The 20,835-nt window shown below is 34.4% G+C and overlaps 1 protein-coding gene across 1 annotated transcript in view; it reads left to right on the top strand.

Annotated features, from left to right (window-relative positions):
* Positions 1 to 20,835, top strand: part of COL21A1 (collagen type XXI alpha 1 chain) — a 272,179-nt gene that overhangs the window by 165,749 nt on the left and 85,595 nt on the right. Inside the window, exon 10 of the mRNA XM_001371647.4 lies at positions 1,696 to 1,758. Coding sequence (XP_001371684.2) covers positions 1,696 to 1,758 — 63 coding nt within the window. The remainder of the gene's footprint in view (positions 1 to 1,695; positions 1,759 to 20,835) is intronic.

Below are 20,835 nucleotides of genomic sequence, written 5' to 3'. Positions count from 1 at the left end.
AAAGTAATCATGTTTTATAGAACTTTTCTAAAATAGACAATTGGAAAACTAGAGTGATTATTTGACAAAACTTGATGCTTTGAACTTCTGAAAAAAAGAACCTCATTTGATAGACCATGATATTCACGAGGTGTGTGTTTATGCTTGTGTGTGTGCTTGTGTATGTTTAAAACTAAGGGGCGCATAGGTATGCTAAATGCTCATAGACAAAAGTAAAGGAAGAAACTAAGTTCTGGTAGCTGAATCATGGAATTCTGAATTATAAAAAGAATTCCTGTGGTCTGGGGAAAGGCAGATGTGTGGTAACTTAATAGAAGAGAGATCCCAGGCTAGAAAGTCTTCTAAAATACTTTTAAAAATGTATTCATTCCTAATGACTGCCCACCTTACCTTTCTCATGAAAAGTTTTCAACTTGTTCAGTGGAAGGTTTTTTTTTTTCTTTCCCTCCTAAATATTAGAATAACCTCTGAATAATAATGAAGTTATGGAAACATTAGTTTTGCTGACATGTGTTTCTATTATAAAAGAATGATCCATGCTTTGAGAGCCATTGTGGAAAACAGACTTTCAATCTTGTAGAAAAATTTTATTTATAGAAATGGGGGAATGGAACACAAACACACATGCACACTATCTACACGTACACACACACACACACACACACACACACACACACACACACAAATACAGACACTGTATTTTCTCAGGAACATGAATATAATGCCCTCAAACCCAACTGCCCTAATATAGGATTCTGTATCTCATTTCCATCTTCTACCTCTCCTGCTGCTAAAGAGATTTCATTTACCTAATATCCCAATCAGGTAGAGATTTCTTTCATTTTTACAGCTACAGTTTCTAGATTTTTAAGTAATCTTTCTGCATCAGATTTAAAGATGAAATTTCCTTTTTTCTTTTCTGTTGAAGTCCCTTTGTTGTATTGTATTGCCTATTAAAAGACCATTTTATCCCTCTATTGATGTCCCTGAAATAAAAGGAATCCTTTTCATTTTTCTTTTTTTATTTCAGGAATACTGTATACAACTCTAGTTAGTAGCCTAAAAAAAATTGTTTTACAGTAAGGAGATTGGCTACATGCAGCCTTTCCCATCTTGTAAAGGTCTTTAGTTATAGTTTAATCACTGGGCCAACTGGGAATGATCTGTTACCCAAAAGAATGGCCTAAATATTAGGCAGTTGATTCTAATCCTCTCACATCTGTTCACATCTGTTCCAGGCACTTTTTTTAGGGACTTATTGAATGAGTGAAGAGGCTTTTTAGGTTTTAGCAGAATGACCCAAGCCAAGCTCCTAGAAAGAGAGATGAAGAAATTACTACTATTTAAGTGAATCTTCACCAAAATTGGAGAAAAATATGCACTCATTCCCATTAATTGCTTTTGTTTGTTTGTTTAATTGATTTGGTTTTCTTTTATTTAAATTAGTTAGCGAGTGGTAGCTTTCTGGCTTGAAATGCTGGCTATAAAGAAACATTGTGGTGTAGTCACTAATTTTCCAAAAGTATGCCCAGGCTTATTGCCCATAGATTATGGAACACTATTCTTTGAAAGCCATGGACAGGCTTATTAGAAGACAGAGGTTAAATTATCATGACATATTAGTTACATTATATTTTTGTTATATTAATGGGTGTAGATGTTCTGTAATTTATGTATTTATTTTTGTCTTTCAAGGGAGACCCTGGACAACCTGGGAATCATGGTTATCCAGGACAGCCTGGTCAAGATGGTAAGCCTGTGAGTACTAAAAGCTTAGTCATCTTTAGTCTTGACATTATAAAATTAGTTCTGTATTATTTTGTTAAGTATCATTCTCCATCTCCTTTTTCTGCTCTTTAATCTTTCCCCATATCCCTCCTTTTTCCCCACTAAATGTCATTGACCTTTGGTAAATATTCCAGAAATATAAGATGTAGTTCAAATGGTATCTTGGCTTTAGTTATTCCTTTGTTTTTCTCCTTTAGAGAAACTGTAGTTTGTAAGAGAAATGCAAACAAAATTGTTTCACATATTCATTCTTATTGATTAGACTTTTAAAGACATTTATACTCTTTGGGATATATGATTAAAAGAATAAAACTTGCTTTGAAAAAAACTATGAATGAATCTTCTGACCTACATATTTTATTGGTAGAAAGATACCAGGACATCTTGATGTATTATAGATATTAATCCAAAATGGGTATAAAAGAAATCACCTTTTAAAGTACTTTAGGAAGATTCATTAATAACATGTCCTTGTATAGTTACCTATATCATGTCTTATTTTTTTCCCTGATGAATTTGTTTTTCCCCCATTCTTTCCAAACTATTATGTAGTCTGTTGACTTTCTGAATGATGCCTCTGTATGTATCCAAGTTAAATATGATATATTATATCATATATAGAAAATAAAATGTGTGTGTATATATATAATTTGTTCTGAGAAAAACATCATATTTTATATTATATTATTTTATGTTGTATTATTATATATACATAGATTATGTGTAAAATGTATTATGTTCTAAGGAAACAACATATATATAAATACATATTGTGTGTGTGTGTGTGTGTGTTGGGGGAGGTTACAACTCTTGAACATTTTATCTTAAAGAATTATGATTACTTTTACGATCCCATTGCTTATATGGCCAGATATAAACCGCGAAATGAATTGAAAATTTTTATTTAATTAATTAATTTAGAATATTTTTCCATGGTTGCATGATTCATGTTTTTCCCTCCTCCCCATAGCCAACATGCAATTCCACTGGGTTTTACATGTATCATTGATTAAGACCATTTCCATATTATTGATCATTGCACTAGGGTGATTGTTTAGAGTCTACATCAACCCATGTGATCAAGCAATTGTTTTTCTTCTGTGATAAACCACGAAATGAAAAAAGGGAGCCATAAACCTTAAAGGCAGGTTCCTTGGAAAACATATATCCTGTGCTTTAGGGGCTAGCTAATTTTGTAAGGAAGGCAAACATTTCAAACTGAGGCTACTTCTTAGAGAAGAACTGGTCCTTGGGGTTCTTAAAATGTTATGCTCTAATCACAAGGAAAACATGAATATTTTTCTCATTTACTTGAAGCCTTTTTTATGTGATGACATGTTAAGTTACAGCCCTTTCTTTTCCTGTTGAATTTGAAGCTTAACACTGTTTTTCCAAATTTTTTTTATCAGTTTATTAACTTAGTACAGTTTGTTATACTTCGTTTCCCTGAAATTTGTGTATGTGTCCAAGCAACCAACCGCACTTTCTCAGGGAAACCCTTTGTATAATTTTATCTTAAGGAATTCTGATTAACATTTGGAGCTTAATGTTAATATAGTCAGGCACCATCCACCAAAGGAAAAAAGGAAACCACAAACCACAAAATGCTACCCCCTTCCTTTCTTCAGTATAAACACTAGTTATAAAAAATTTTGTAATCTTGGTAAAGATTTTCCTTTTTTTAAATTTTATTATAACATGTAGTTCTTCTGCCCTTTGCATCTCTAATTTCATTGGAAGATGCTAGCTAATTAAAGGAACCTGGTCTTTTCATGTATATGTAAAAGTTCATATGTAAAATAATAATGGATTAAATGTGGGCTGGTCCATCCCAAATCTGGCAGAATCATAAAGTATCAGATTTGGGAAAGATCACTCATTTTATAGATGAGGAAACAGAAACACTAAGATATTCAGTGACTTGCCTAAGGTCCTCTAGACATTAAATAACTAAGTTGAACCCAGGTTTTTTAATTTAATATCTAGGATCCTTTCTAGTTTGAATTTTCACTGATTCAGAGATAGTTTTCTTCAAAAGTTAAAAATAAGTAGTATTTTTTTAAATCAACTTTTTGTAGTTTAAGAGTAGGTCATTAAATCATAATTTAGTTAATACAAACTTTTTTTTCATTTCCAGAAATATTTTAAATAAAAACTCAACTCTTAAAATTCACTAAGTTCTTAGGATTTTGAGCTCAACCAAAATATATATTTTTATTGGCCATATTTAAAGTCCAGATCTTGGGGTAGTTAGGTGACTCAGTGTATAGAAAGCCAGGCCTGGAGTTGGGGGGACTTGTTTTCAAATATGAGCAGATAATTCCTTGCTGTGTGACCCTGGGCAAGTCACTTTGGGGAATACCCAATTGCTTAACTCTTACTCTCCTGCCTTAGAACTGATCAGTTCTAAGGCAGAAGGTGAGGGTTTAAAGAGAACAAAGTCTAGAATCTTGCATAGATCCCTTCTGACAAGAGCAAGTAGACATTTGGAAATGAACTTGTGTCTGCATGTGGGGCTTACAGCACGATTTGGGAAGTATGTGTAAGCTAAGTAATCCAATGAATAGAGACTTAGCTCGATGAAAAGAAGACCTGAGTTCAAATCTAACCCCACACACATGCTGTCTGTTCCACACACATGCCTCAGTTTTTTCATCTATAAAATGGGAATAATAATAATGCCTGCTTCACAGGATTGTTATGAGGATCAAATGAGATAATATTTGTAAAACACTCAGCACAATGCCTGGCATATAGTAAGTGCTAGATTAATTTAAATGATGGTTATTATTATCTACAATAAATAGACTGTAATTTTGTTGACATCTTTATTAAACACTTTATGCTCTGTGTGTTCACTAGTAGTTTTTTACTTCTTTAAGATTTTTAGCATGTCAACACAATATCTATAGAGCTTCAAAAGGTGGGAGAGATGGTTTGCCTCAAATTACTCCCATTTCCAAGGGGAATTAACAATGAAGACAAAACAAGACAAACTAGAGCAGTTTTTTCATGGGCTAAGTGACCCATTTAGAGAGCCAGTTAATGCTCATTACATTTTGTTTCTGTGATCTTGAACATAATTTGTTACTTCTTTAAGCTATTGTATTCTTTTACATTTTAATGTTATCATCTCACCGTTTAGTCTCTTTAATGCTATTGCCTTCTATCTAAGGCTACCTTCAATTTACTCTCTCTCTTTTTTATATGTGTATATTTCCCCAATTAGAATGTGAGTATTTTGAGAGTAGGGAACTGCTATTTCTTCTCATCCTATCCCCAACACTGAACATAGTGCCTGTAGGTATTTGACTGACTGACTGACTACTGCTTGACCATTTAAAGCCATTCAAAGCCTGGCTTCAACATATCTTTCTAGCCTCATTACATATCATAGACTTCATAGACTCTTTGGCTTTACTAAATAGACCTTTTAACTCTTCCTGACATACAATGTTCTCTTTCTCCATCTTTGTATTCTGTCTCTGTCTCTGCCTCTGCCTCTCTCTCTGCCTCTCTCTCTCTCTCTCTCTCTCTCTCTCTCTCTCTCTCTCTCTCTCTCTCTCTCTCTCTCTCTCTCTCTCTCCCTTCTTCCTCCCTGCCCCCTCCTTCTTTCTCTTCCTATCCATCCACACCCTCTGTTTCACTCACTCTTTTCTTATCTCTGCTCCCTTCCCTTCTCTATTTCATCTTTGTTGATTCTTCTATCTGCAAATGTCTTTACTAATCACTTTTATACACATTTTGTGTATACCTATATTTGTACATTTTCTCTTTTTTAATGAATCGTTAGCTCTTTGACAGCCTATTTTTTACTTTGTGTTGTCAGAGGCATAGTCATTATACATAGTATATACTATTATTATAGGAATAAATTTATATATGTATATATTATAGGAATATAATATTAACATATTAGTATAGGAAATCTATGTTTCTTTAGAAAAGCTGCATGTTTTCTTTAAAAATTTCTTTAAAAACCTTTAGAATATACTTCAATAATAGGTCTTTTTAAAAATAGTAAATCCACATATTTGTATTGTTCTTAACTTAGAATATAAATCAAAAATGAATAATGGAATTTTTTAGAGCTGTATTCAGATTTAATCTGATCCAGTAAACATTTATTGAGCACCTATGAACCTACAAGCTACTATGCCAGATACCTTACAAATAAATAATCTAGCCAAAGTCCTTCCTATTATATAAATGAGGAAACTGAGATTTAGAGAGAAAAAATCCACTAGATATCACATATCTATTTGCCAATATAGGCAAATTATACCTGTACCAATCTGACAATCCTGACAATACAGGAAGAAAATGTAGAGATTATCATGTCCAAATTCCTTATTTAAAAAATGGGAAAACTGAGGCTAAGAGAAAAAGTGAGAGGCAAGGAAAAGAGATCTGAATTGGTAGTCAGAAGAACTCAGTTGGAATTCTATCTCTGCCACTTATAAATTATGTTATTTTTAGCAAAGTCACTTTACTACTCTGGACCTAAGTATCCTCATATATAAAATGAGAAATTTTGACTGTGATTTCTAATATCCTTTCCATCCAGGCAATGTTTTTATGGCTGGTTTTGGGATTCTTGTTCAACCTATTGCTGATACCATGGCACCTTGGATCTCAATTCTATCCTTCAAGGAAAATAAAATCTGGGCTAATTGCTAATCTTTTGTTTCACTCACCACACAGGGAAGGGTTGTGAAGGTCATATAATAATTGATTTTACTTCAGGGTTTGCTAATACCCATGGACTCTAAGGTGTTTTAAAAATTATCATGACATGGTTCTATGGAGCAGTAACTTAAAAAAATTTTTTTTTTCCTGAACTCTCTTTGGTATTGAGTGACCTTAGAATTTTTACTCTAGTCTCAGCATCATCTTACTCCTAAGCATTTTCAGGATACTGTGTAGGCTCAGAGCCATCACCCCTTCCCTTCTTGGAATTCTGGTTCTCCTGGGTAAAGTTGTTGGGCAAATTTATTTCATTTCGGTTCCAAGATTTCTCCAGTTTTTTTTTTCTTGTGATGGACAGTGTTGGATAATGTTCATATTCTCTTGAGAAATGTCTAATTCCAACCAGAGCATTCCCAGAATGAGTGGGTATCCCATATGGATTTTCAAGTGTTAATGAATTGTCTTTTATCATGCCGAAGTTACCAAAATTAGTTGATAATCGAGCATTGGATATTACTTACAATTGATTCAGAATTATTTATGCTCAAATTAGAGGTTTCTTGTCAATCTATATCTTTAAATATAAACTTTTTAAGTCAGGGGATGGTAGTCTAAGGTACTTTGTCTATCCTTGGTAGACCCAGATGATCTAGAAAGTTTATGTTTATTGAGATAGTTTTAGCTTAGAAATCACATTTTAAAAGGTTCTTTAAATTTTTTTTTTCCTTTTGTAAGATACGTGAGGTTGGGTGGCCAGGCAGGAAGAAACTAAGAGCCAAAACAGCTGAGGATCATTAGTGACAGTCAAGGGCCAACACATAGAGGGCGTGGAAGGTGTGGGTGGAGCCTCTAGCCTGACCATTAAAGCCATCTGGGCTGAGGAAACTTGGATACAGATATTTTAAGGGAATTCTGCTTTGTTTGGATTTGGTTCTGTGAAATCCCTCTCTGTAAGCTATTTGAACCCTTTTCATATTAAAGCATGATCAAGCCAAGCTTAAGCTTTTAATAGAAAGTTATTCCATTTAGGAGAAATACGAATGTCCATAAGGAAAATACCTATAGCCAAAATTAAAGGGCTTTTTCCTACAATTTGCTTGTTTTTCTCACTCAGTTAAATAGCTTTATTGCCTTAGTGACTGAATATATTATCAGCTTTGCCATTTTAGTACAAAAACACTACCCAAGAATCAAGCAAAAAGGTCACTTTGCACTTAACTCTGCCTTTTAAAAAAAAAGTTGAAAGCTATAGAATTCCCAAATTCAGAGCTAAAAAGGACCTTAGGATTCACTGAGTCCAACCCTTTAATTTTACAAATAAAGAGACAAAGGCCTGAAAGACAAACTGAGAGTAAAATTTATAAATTATGCTTGGTTGACAGTTTGAGATAATCAAGAATTTATACTATGTAGTATAGATATGAAAAGAAAACAAGATATAATTTCATAAATTGTTCATAATTTTATTGTAACTTATCTCACATATTTATGCCCTTCCATGTTCTACCAGAAAAATTTTTCTGTTATTTCTTTCAAGTTAAGAAGTGAACAAATGCTTATTAAGTATTTATTGTATGTGGGACCACTGCTAAGCATTGGGAAATGAATACAAGTAAAATTCTTTTAAAGGGGTGAAGGTAGGTAGAGATATGCAGAGGTGAAGACCTGCAGAAAAAGAAGTCAAGAGAGTCAAGAAAGGAGCCAAGAGAGAAATAAAGGCATGACTGTGGCTGACTGGCATTTTCTTAACATGGAGATTGTGACCAATCAGACACTGTAGGGGGAGAGTGCTTCCAGTATGAGAGGGCTCCTGGGAAATTGGCAGAAAGAGAAGATCAGAGAAGCAGGAGCTCCTATTTTTGTGTGTGCATGTGTGTGTGTGTGTGTGTGTGTGTGTGTGTGTGTGTGTGTGTGTGTGTGTATTATTTTTCAAAGTATTTTACTCTGTGCTAATTCTGGGCAAAATAAAAAACATGGTCCCTGCTTTAAAAGAACTCACATTCTAATGGGAGTGGAGAGTGGGCACAACCTAATGCACAAGATATCTTCTCTCCCTTCTTCTCTCTGACTCTCTCTCTTCCTCTCCTTTCTTTCATATTTTCTTTGCCTTTCTATGAACATGTCATCTATTTAATATATGGTTATACATATATACATGTGTTAAGTTATGTATTTATCTATGTGTATATGCATGTATTTAAATATATGTATATATGTTGGTATGTCCAACTACTACTATTTGGTAGTCTGATAGTTTAGTTTACAGTTAAAAATAGCAAAAATCATTCTTTCTAAGCCTTTTAAGAAAAATGCTTGCATTCCCAATTCCTTTTTATATTACTGACTACTGAATGATCCATATAAAATAATTTGATCCTTGTTCTTTATCATTGATCCTGTATTACATTGGCTTTGTATTTTGTCTCTTTGCACAATCCTTTTTGACTCTCTTCTATCCTCATATGCTTGAGAGGACTTAGAAAATGACTTATAATATCATTTTGAAATTGTCTAGCATTAACTTACAATTTTAAGAAATCATTATCAGAAACACCAGTATGATTGACTCAAAAATTCTCTCTCTGTCTCTGTCTGTCTGTCTGTCTCTCGATTTGCTAGATCTTTTCAAGACTTAGAAATAAATGGGCACAGTGCATTGCAGCTAGTCAGTCTTGAAGTGCTAATGAACCTATTTTCTGAATTGACATGAACCAGCTGACTTTCATTCAGTTATAACTTTGGACAGGATATGTGACATAGATTAGCACACACCAAGCTATGTCAGTGGGTCAAACACAGAACTCTTTCAAAAGAACAACAACCAAGGATATTTGATGTTTTAAGGAAAACTAAGATAACTCAAATTCAACTTTAATTAAATCTAGTTACTACTTATACTGAATCAAACTGTCTTTGCCTTCTTTTCCAGTTTTTTTTTTTCCCCAGATAGACTACTGGTTAAAACTGATGTATAAATGTGAGACACTTTCTTGGAAGAGAGCCTGTAAAGTGTTATTTTACTCTATTGGATTAAAAACCTTTTTCAATTAGCAATAATAACAGCAGGACCTTTCTATTTTATCAATTGCAAAATCCTGCCTTCCTGTTTTCTAATAATACTGCCTTCAAATCTTATAAAGATAATTCTCATACAATTTTATTGTATTTAAAAAGTAAACATATAGGTCATTTGTTACTGATGTTTTCTCAGTGTCTTTTTATAAATAATCAGAGCCAAGATATTTTCCCACACAGCTTTGGAATCTTTCCCTCATTCAGATAACATATATAAAGTACTTTGCAAACCTTAAATCACTATGTAAATATTACCTGTGATTATTATCATTAAAATACTTTGTGAAACAAGTCATGACTGCCTTCACAATTCTAGGATCTCTGGCACATATTTTCACTTTGTACACTTGATCTAATATGAAAACACTGATTTGTTCTCTTGGGTCATTTTCACTTCCTTTTGGGACTGTGATGTTAGTGTTTAAATACGGTCATTTTACTTTCCCTAACAGTCAGAAAACAACCTATTATGAAAATTTTTTAAAAAGTATATATTTCTCCTCCCCCTTCTTCTGTTTGTTATCTTTCTTCTGTTTTCATTCTTAAATGTTCTTTTTACATCTTTGGTCAGTTGAGTCTCTTAACAAGCTTACTTTAAACTGCTTTTACCCTTCACTTTTACCTATTTTATGAGGTAATGATGCTCATAATCTTCCATCACTTCTAAGATTTTACAAATGAATTTATACCATATTACCTCATTCTAACATTTCTTCTTGGTTGACAAATAAATCAACTGATTAAGGTACTTTTTAGATTCGTTTGTTCTCCTTTTTATGACAATTGATATCAGTTAAATATTTGTGTAAAATTATTATAAATTGGTGTTCATGTCATTTCTGCTTTCATTCCCCATTTTTCATTACCAATAACTTATTTAAATAGGTCAGTGTTTATGTTCCAATTTATGCTTTATCATTTTCCTCCTTTTTATTCTAATATCGTTATACTGATTTTTTTCTTTGAGAAGTCTATAGTTTGAATATATATAGAGAACTCATACAAGGTAATGACTCCTGTATAAATAATAAGCCTTTTCTTATTGGGCAAAACATAACCATTTTACTTATTATGTTCTCAGTTAGCATTTCCCTTGTCTAGAACTTACCATTTTTTTAAAGTAAAGTATTGATTATGTAGAGGAAGGAGGCTTCTGTGTAGTCTATATAAGTCTTTGGTCTTTCTCATTGCTTATTCCTGACCCATATTCTTCAGTGAATTCTTTGTTAACATCACTCATTATCTTTGTATTTAAGTCACCTAACATCAAAGTATGTGTTGATTTGCTTTGAAGGGTCCTACTGAGCTATTTTTTGAAATTTCTTAACTACTTTTTCCTTTGCAACTATCCTTTCTGCATAAATTGTATTTGTGCTCTTTGTGGGCTTTATGCAAACCCTGATCATGTGCACTATAAGAAATGACCAAATGTCTCATGAAATGTCTTTGATTATAGACTAAAACCAGTTATGACCATCCTTTTCAAAAACCATTCCAAGTAGAGCATATGAGTTTTCTTTCTATATAACTAACATCCTTATTTTTCTCTGGATTTCTTTATAATAAGAATGTCAAGGCTGATATGATTCATTTTATGGAAAGACTGACATGATTCAGTTGACATGATTCAGTTCCTTAAACATCATATTTACTTAGATATTTAGTTTCATTAATCCACAATTCAATATCAACAACCAAGTTAATATTTGTAACTTGTCAAAAAACTGTGTGATTTTCAATATCCTCTAACCTGCTTTTCACAACTCTGTTGCCATCCTTGAGCAAGAGTCATAAAAAACTGAAGACTTTTATTTTTTCTTTGTTTCATTATATCATGTCTAAATGATTACTGAGGATTCAAGTAGATTTATTATGTTGCTGGTACTTTACTACTCTATAGAATATGCCATTTATCAATGGAAACCTACAGTGGATTTGTTTTATATTTAGATATATCTAGCTTGTAGCTTAGTAAATTTGGTTTATTACCAAAACTTGATGTGACTAATGGAATTGCTCTTCAATGTAGATATTATAAAAGAATAAAGTAATTTCAAAATCATTATGCCATTTTAAAAGTTTTAGTGATTATCTTTTTTCTCAAGAACACAAATAACAAAGTGAAATGTTTAAGAATTATGATTTGTTTGCATTTCTCAGTATGGAATATTTAAGATAATGAGAATTTCCCCCAAATTTTAAGTAATCAAGGATTTTGAAAAAATATTACAAATCTGTGGCTATATCATAGTGTGATTAGAATGGCTTTCATAAGTGATTGTGATTCTTGATTATTTGAAGATTTGTTTTTCTTTGGTTCCCATTTCAGTGCTATACATATTCTCTGGAGGACTGTAACATAATGAATCATGAAGGAAAATTAAATTGATTCTGTATTTTTTCAACCCTACAATTTGGCAGTGAGAAGTTTTTTCCTGAAAGTGAGTCATTGACAAAGGGATTTTCTGTGAACATGGAAAAGACTTTACAGAAATTTCTCAGAAACTGGGATAGGGAGTGGAGATTTTGAACCACTAATATTGACAAAAGTGGAAAAATTCATGTCTAACAGATCTAATGAATCAAAGTTCATACAAAAGTTAAAATCATGCTATGCCTCACTGCATCACACTATTATCGAAATACAGTGCAGCTGAAAAGGGGGCATTGCTTTTTATTAGACTATATAAGAACAATGCAATTTAGTACATAGTTTAATGTCTTATGACCATTTTCATTTTGAGTTATTGCATAGAACCAATGTCCCCAATAATCCTTTCCCCCTTGACATCAAAATGCAGTTTTCCTTTTTCATCGATTGTACACAATTTTTCATATGTGTGTGTGTGTGTGTGTGTGTGTTGCCCTGGCATGCCCTTTTTGAACTATTTTCTTTCCTTTTTAGATACGATCAATGTTAATGTTTCTTCTAACTCATAAAATAAATGATTGTTGTAACTTTTATTTTATAAAATCCTAAAAGAATCTACCCAACTATGAATTTTTGTTATTTTAATGGGTATAAATAAAATAAATAAAGCTGGGTGCTATCAAAGTCATTTAATCTCTCTAGCCTTATTTTCTCCTCTGAAAATAAAAGTAATAGCTAAGTAGTTCTGACTTCATAAAGTTTGTGTGAAAATCAAATGATGTAATATATGTAAAATACTTTGCAAATTTTAAAGTGCTATATAAATGTTAGTCAACCAGCAAATATTTATTAAGTACCTTCAGTTTGCCAGATGTGTTACTAGACCCTGGGCATATGAAAAAAAAAAAAACAAAACCATGAGATAATCCTGATTCACAGTTGATTGGGGGAGACAATAAGTTAAAAAAAATTGTACAAATAAGCTATATCCTGGATTAACTGAAAATGAGCAATAGAGGAAAGCTATTAGAATCAGGAAAGAATTCTTATAAAAAGTGGGATATCAGCTGGGACTTGAATTGAAGGAAGGCAGGAATGTAGCAGGAGAAGTTAAGGAAGGAGAGAATTCCAGATAGGGAGAATAGCTAATGAATATGCTCAGAGAGAGAAGATGAAATGATTTTTGCTAGAAATAGCAAGAAAACCAATCTCATTAAATCCCATACTATGTGGAGGTAGGGGAAGGTGGATATAACAAGACTGGTCAGTTTTGGGGCGGCAGATTGTGAAAGGCTTTGAACCAAACAGAGCATTTTATATTTGATCCTGGAGGTGATAGAGAGCCACTGGAGTTTATTGAGTAAGAGTATGGCATGCACTTTAGGAAGATCATTTTGAGAGTTGAATTAGGGATGGATGGGAATGAGAAGAGACTAATGATAGACTGGTAACAGCAAACTATTGTAGTCATCCAAGCTTGGGATAATGAGGGTCTACACCAAGAAGACAATTTCAGAGGAGAGAAGGGGTCATATGCAAGAGATTTTATGAAGGTAGAAATAACACACATTGACAACAGATTGGATATAGATTGTGTGTATATATGTGTGTGTGTGTGTGTGTGTGTGTGTGTGTGTGTGTGTGTGTGAGAGAGAGAGAGAGAGAGAGAGAGAGAGAGAGAGAGAGAGAGAGAGAGAGAAATTGAGGAATCAAAGAACACACTTCAATTGCAATCTTGTTTTATGGCAAAGATCGTCATACCTTCAACAGTAATAAGTAGGATAAAAAGAGGGGAGAGTTTTGGATGGAAAATAATGAAATAGGCAGCAGCTATTGTACAAAATTGGAGATGCGCAATTATTATTATTATCATCTTATTACTTGCATTATTTTTAGCCATTTCAGTGGCTAAATAGTTTCAAGAAAGAAAATGGGAAATTTTTTTATCAATTTGATATTTTTCAGTGGCATCTCTCTTTTCCACTTTTCAGCACTAGTGTATTTTATGTATCAGAGAAATATTGAATGATAAAACTGACTAGATGTGGAATTTTCAAATATCTACATAAAAGGTAGTTTGCAGAGTATCATTCTTTAGAATTCCTTTATATACTCTTGCTCCCAATTCCCCTTGTGTCAAAGCTCTATATCTGTGATCTAATGTGTTTTAAAGAATATTTCAAGTGCTCCTCATGGAGGAGCTGGTAGTGGAATGAGTTGTCCGCCACAGTTCATAACACAAGTCATAGTGATGTAGGACATAATCTAGCTCTTACTTAATTTTCCTTAACCATGCTATGTATAATAAATAGATCATATTAGCTTCAATTCAAATCTGTAGACAGTGAAAACTTAACTATGTGTTGAATATTGTGGTAGGCACTGAGTAAGATAAAAAAATTTAACTGAGAAATGATCCCTACCCTTTGGGGTTTATAGACCAAGTAGTTAACTTCTACAATAGGAAAAATCCCAGGGATCTTGGATCTCTGGATTTTACTTAAAACATTCATTTAAATATAAGAAATAAAGCTTTTGGCTTAGTATTTTAAGAAAAAAAAGAGGTAGTTGTTGACATCTGACCTTTCTCAACGATAGAAAAGAGGTGGATAGAGGCTTAGAGATCATTTCTCTCTTCATTATTATTGGTAGGGAAAGTACATCTAGTAGGATGAGTACCAGAACATATCTTCTGAATTTTCTAGTTCAACTAAATTATACTGCTTCTCCTTTATTTCATAACTGAGCTCAACTGTATTCTTGAGCTCAAATGGACCGTAGAGGCCATCTAATCTAATGTCCCTCCAAATGAAGCAATCCTTTATTTAGTATTCATTCATTCTTTTCTTGAGCAACTTGGCAAGGGATATTTTCATAAAAGATTCCTTTTAGGAACTTTATTCACATTTTTTTATCTTCCAAATTATTATTGCAGATAGCAAAGGAAAAATCAACTGTCAAAGTAGATTTCATTGAATCAGACTACTGTTTATGAAATTCTCAAAATTGAGACTGAATAAATTACCATCTGACAGATTCAAAATTTTCAGTTGTAAAAAGCTATATCCCCCAAACTATTTTATTCAAGATACTTTATCTTCTTTTCATCCTCTGATCTCAGGGCATACTAATGGAAACATAATGGCTTAGAGAGTAACATAGTATTATAATAAATAAAGCTGTCATCAATTTTATGACAAGAACTCATCAAACGCAATTATTTTTTCATGCTCATTTTACCCAAAGAACTTGGGCAGCTCTAAGTTATGGCTCAGGAAACCAGAGAAACTTTCGTAATCAAGAGAAAACACATACCATAAATAGCAAGACATCTAGGGATAGATGCTGCTGCCTTGCTGCTCCCATAGAAGTTCTATTACCTTCCTTGCTCTGTTAACAATTTTGAAGGATACAAAGAGAACACTCTTTCTAATAAACATTACAAAAGAGTCCAGAGGAGTAAGGGGTGTTCAGGGAGGACCAGCACTTCTGGTGGGAAGTCTTCTGGGGGCTACCTTTCACCCAGTTCTCACCTGTGGCTCCAAGAATCTCTATGCACAGAGGCCACCACAGTAAAACCATTTCAGCACACAGTCTAAACAAGATGAGGGCAACTGACAGGTGTCAAATCCTTGGGTGAGTTATTGGGATATCCATCCCAATCATGTGAAAACTTCCTTGGTGGAATGGGCAAATGAGAAGAGTATGTTCCAAAGGCCATAAATGCAGCTGTGTTTAGAGCCTGGCCAGATAGTTATAATGCCAGGGTGAGCCACTGCAGCCTGGGACATCCCCAGTCCTTCTACCTTTTGTCATGCCACTGGACGTGGATGACTCTGGAAGAGAGTCAGGCTGATGACTTTGTGCAACTTTGCCTCACTTAAATCCAGTTCACACTTATGATGTTATTGATACATATGAAAATGAAGAATGAACACAAACTGGAGAGTCAAAATATAGTCTTCTAAGTTAATAAGACTTAATTACTATTTACAATTTTTTTTATTACAAATTTACTAATAGGACACTAGCCACTGATGTTACAAAGCATCTAACTGTGCTTTCCAAAGTCTTTGAAAGCTCTATATTTGCCATATCATTACCATTGCCCTGGTAAACATTTCCTTTGAGTATTAGTTCCATACATTTATACCATATTATGCTGTCAGTGATGTGACATTTTTATAAGTTTATTTTAGTCTGTTCAGCTGATTCAGTCATGTTTGACTCTTTGTACCCCTATTTGGCGTTTTCTTGGCAAAGATATTAAAGTAGTTGGCAATTTCCTACTCCAGCTCATTTTACAGATGAGGAAACTGAGGCAAACAGGATTAAATGACTAGCACAGTGTTACACAGCTTCTAAGGATATGAGGTCTGATTTGAACTCATAAACATGAGCCTTCCTGATTTCAGGCCAAGTGCTCTATCCGCTGCACCAACTGGATAGGTTTAAAAAAATATTGTTGACCGTGATACTTTAGAAAAAAAGGTGAATTTATTTGTATGTATTTAAAATTTTTTTTCAACTGAACTTGCACTTATTTTATGGACATTCAAGTTCTGTATTTCTTGACTAATATTAAAATTTTATGTGAAGTATCTGATACCTTAAAATTTCTACAAAGGAAAGCATGAATGAATAATGTGTTTATTAACTGTTTACCATGTGCAAAACTGGCAACCCAGAAAAATACGACAGTCTGTGATCTAAGGGGGTTCAAATTCTAATGGGGGAGACAACACAAATGGAAAATTTCATCTACAAGTCAGATGGAAGGGTCTCCTGGTGCTTAGAGTACAGGGTAAAGCAGATGGTAATGACTTTTCTTTAATGTCCTTTCTATTGATAAAGTCACATTGGTTTCTTTTTAAAAATTATTTCTTTTTCTTTTTAATTTAAAAAAATTTTAATATTTAATTTTATTTAATTAATTTATTTAGAATATTTTTCTGTGGTTAAAAGATTCATGTCCTGTCCCTCCTTTCCCTCCATCCCCCTCCCATAGACGAGGCACAATTCCACTGGGTTTTACATGTGTCATTGATCAAGACCCATTTCCGTATTATTGATATTTGCACTAGGGTGATCACTTAGAGTCTACATCCTCAATCATATCCCCATCAACTCATGTGTTCAAGCAGTTGTTTTTCTTCTGCATTTCTGCTTCCACAGTTCTTTCTCTGGATGTGGATAGCGTTCTTTCTCATAAATCTCTCAGAATTGTCCTGGATCAGTGCATTGCTGCTAGTTGAGAAGTCCATTACATTCAATTATGCCACAGTGTATCAGTCTCTGTGTACAATGTTCTCCTGACTCTGCTCCTTTCGCTCTGCATCACTTCCTGGAGATTGTTCCAGTCTCCATGGAATTCCTCCACTTTATTATTCCTTTGAGCACAATAGTATTCCATCACCAACATATACCACAATTTGCTCAGCCATTCCCCAATTGAAGGGCATCCCCTCATTTTCCAATTTTTGGCCACCACTAAGAGTGCAGCTATGAATATTCTTGTACAAGTCTTCTTCCTTATTATCTCTTTGGGGTACAAACCCAGCAGTACTATGGCTGGATCAAAGGGTAGACATTCTTTTATCACCCTTTGGGCATAGTTCCAAATTGCCCTCCAGAATGGTTGGATCAGTTCACAATTCCACCAGCAATGAATTAGTGTCCCCACTTTGCCACATCCCCTCCAGCATTCATTACTTTCCATAGCTGTCATGTTAGCCAATCTGCTGGGTATGAGGTGGTACCTCAGAGTAGTCACATTCGTTTCTGATGTTGAACCCTCATGCAGTCCTGAAGCCTTCAGGGAGGAGATTTTTTTTTCTGGGTCCTCAGTACTATGGCTATAGCACATATATGCTTATAGTGTACTCCATAGAGTATACATGGCTTGTGAGTTTATAAAACCAAAAGCAAAGAAGTTGGTGAGGAATACAGTTTCCCAATATTATTCATAAAGGAGCAAGCTGGAAAACGGGCAGTTAGGTGACACAGTGAAAAGAGTGCCTGGTCTGGAGTCAGGAAGATCTAAATTCATATTTGAGCTCAGATATTTGCCAATGTGTGACCCTGATCAAGTCACTTAACCCTTATTTGTCTCATTTCCTCATCTATAAAATGAGGACACACTTGAGGAGGAAATTACAAACCACTCTAGCACCTTGGCCAAGAAAAAGTGAATGGAGAAAGTCCATGGAGTCATATAGAGTCAGACATGAATGAATAACAATATATTAGGTAAAGCCAGTAGGAGAGATAGAAGACTGTTCAAGGCAGAAATGGTGGAGAAAGAATTAGCTAGTCAGAGAGACTGAAATGCTAATTAGTCATGAAGAGCCACTGACCATAAGTCAGTGTCAAAGCAAGGAGAATAACAAGTTAGCAATCAGAAGCAAATTATACACTGATAGGTAGCAGATGCATCATTTTTTAAGACCTGGAACAAGTATGAATCAGTTCATTATGGTTCGAAGAATCATATTTATTCTTCTTTTTTGATTATTTCAGTTGTGTTCTTATCCAGTTTACTGTACAATTAGGCAAACACGGTTAAGTGATTTGCCTAGGGTCTCACAGCTAGGAAGTCTCCAAGGCTGGATTTGAACTCAGGTCTTCCTGACTCCAAGCCTTACTGAGCCACTACCTCCCCCTAAAAATAAATGAAAAAAGCAACACTATCTGACACCTAATGTATTACTCAACAACTGACAGGAAATGGGCTTTTTTGATGAACCACAAAAATATGACGTAGAATAACAAGGATAGTATATGTGCTAAATTTTATTTGTTCTACTCCATTCAGATCAATGTAGTAAGTTTATAAGTAACCAGGATAAAGTAACAATATCAGGAAAGTAAGATTACAGAGGGGAACCTAGAAATCACAGACAGAACATTCCGAGGATGAAAGGAGCATAATTTTGAACTACAATATATATGGACCAAAATTCATACCCTGCGACTAAGGGCTAAACCAGGGAAAGCCATCTATGCTTAGTTGTCAGAGTCTTTTGGTCCCATGATAAGGAAATTTTAGGTAAGTTCCAGCCATCTGCAATGAGACCAGCAGACCACCTAATGGTGCCGTTAACTTTAAGATGATGTGGACATGTTGCTTCTAAAGTTTATTGATACTTTGAGAAGATGTAGGTATTTTAATGAACTAACCTCAAGGGAACAAGGATAAGAGTTAGTCTGTCCCCCCATCAAAACCCTATAAACATGAGATCTCCAACTTTTACTCCCCCCCCCAATTCTTCCATCACTATCTGGGTCCATGCTGCTGACTGCATGGTTATGTGAGTTACTCTCTCTGACTTTCTTTCCCCCCCACTATGATTCTCTTCCACCCCACTGCTTGCCTTCTTCCACCAACCCATTCGCATTCCTGTTTCATATCTTCCCTTTTTCTGTTTCTTTCTGTGTTCCGTGCTGTTTGCTCCTTTACCCTCTCTGTCTTGTTAAAGCATCCTTGAAGCCCCATTTCCCACTGCCATCACGGTCTTTCCCAGAAAGACCTGATGGTCCTGAAAGAACCAAAGCATTCCTGTCCCCATTCCATAACTCCAGAAATTAATAAATAACAGTGTCTATTTTAAAGTCACAGAATATGGAAATCAATTAGTGGAAGTACAGATGTTTGGCATGGAGAAGGGACTTCATGAGGATATCCTATTTTTATTCAAGTATTTGATGATGCCCTGACCTACTAGGAATAGGATCTGTTATCATCAGCTCCAGGAAGTGAAACTGTTCAGTGAAAGTTGCAAAAAAAAGAGGTATTGGCTCAATATTTGGAACAACTTCCTAAAAATCAGAAACAGCAAAAAATGGAATGGACTTTCTCACAGGTGACTGGTTTGCTCTTAAAATAAATCTTTTGGAAAGTGTAAATGACCACTCATTAGGCATATTTATAGAAAAGGGTTTTAATAAGATAATGACTTGAACTAAATAGCCTCTGAAGTCCCTTCCAACATTGAAATTCAGCAATCCTTTTAACTAGTCACATAGGGAAATCGAGGTGTCAACAGGTACAAAGCCTTAAAATTCAGTATTAGAAGACTTTTATTCGATGTAATTATTAAGTGCAAATCATTTTCAGGCTTTTCAAAAAGATATGATTTCAACTGCTCTATTAAAGATAATTCCTATTGCTTTATTATAATAATTTAGGTTTGCAAAGCTCCTTACATATGTCTCATTTTATCCTCGTAACAACTCTGGAAAGTAGATGCCATTATTATTCTGATGTTCAGATGAGGAAATTGAAATACAGAGGTTTTGTGACTTGCCTAGGATGGCACAATTAATAAGTATCGGAGGCAGGATTTGAACTCAGATCTTCACGACTCCAGAAGCAGTTAGGTGGTGCAGTTTATCCACTGCACCACCTAGCTGCCTCTGTATAAAAGATGGATTATATGGAGTTGAATCTGCAGGCAAAGAGGTTTGGCAGTCTGACTCTCACAGAGTAAGTCTGTGAGATCTTTAGAAATTAGTCCAGGTTTTGGGCTCTGGGAAGCAGAGATGGAGCTGAGAAATCTTTGAAAAAGGAGTGACTTGTGGCTTTGGAATCAGAGGACCTTAAGATTCTGTGTTGATGTTATTATCCTGTGAATCTGTGTGGTTATGGATGGAGACAATGTTAGTTAAGAGCTGCAGTTTGGTGCTGTAGGTTTGGGAGTAGTCAGTGTGAAGATAGAAACTGGAGGAATTTTAATTGATGAAATAACCAGGTGGGAAGTAAAGTGGGGGAAAGAGGTGCCTGGGACTTACCCTCGCATAATAATCAGGCTTTCAGGATTGAGAGAAGGGTCAATAAAGAAGCCAAGAGGGAATGCCAAGAGGTGTATTTAAAAAACAAAACAGAACCTAGACAATTGTGATGTCCCTGAAAT

The sequence above is a fragment of the Monodelphis domestica genome, chromosome 2 (genome assembly GCF_027887165.1).
Source record: "Monodelphis domestica isolate mMonDom1 chromosome 2, mMonDom1.pri, whole genome shotgun sequence".
In the NCBI taxonomy this organism is placed as follows: domain Eukaryota; kingdom Metazoa; phylum Chordata; class Mammalia; order Didelphimorphia; family Didelphidae; genus Monodelphis; species Monodelphis domestica.
The sequence above is the reverse complement of the archived record's forward strand: the minus strand, read 5'-3'. Positions and strand labels throughout refer to the sequence as shown.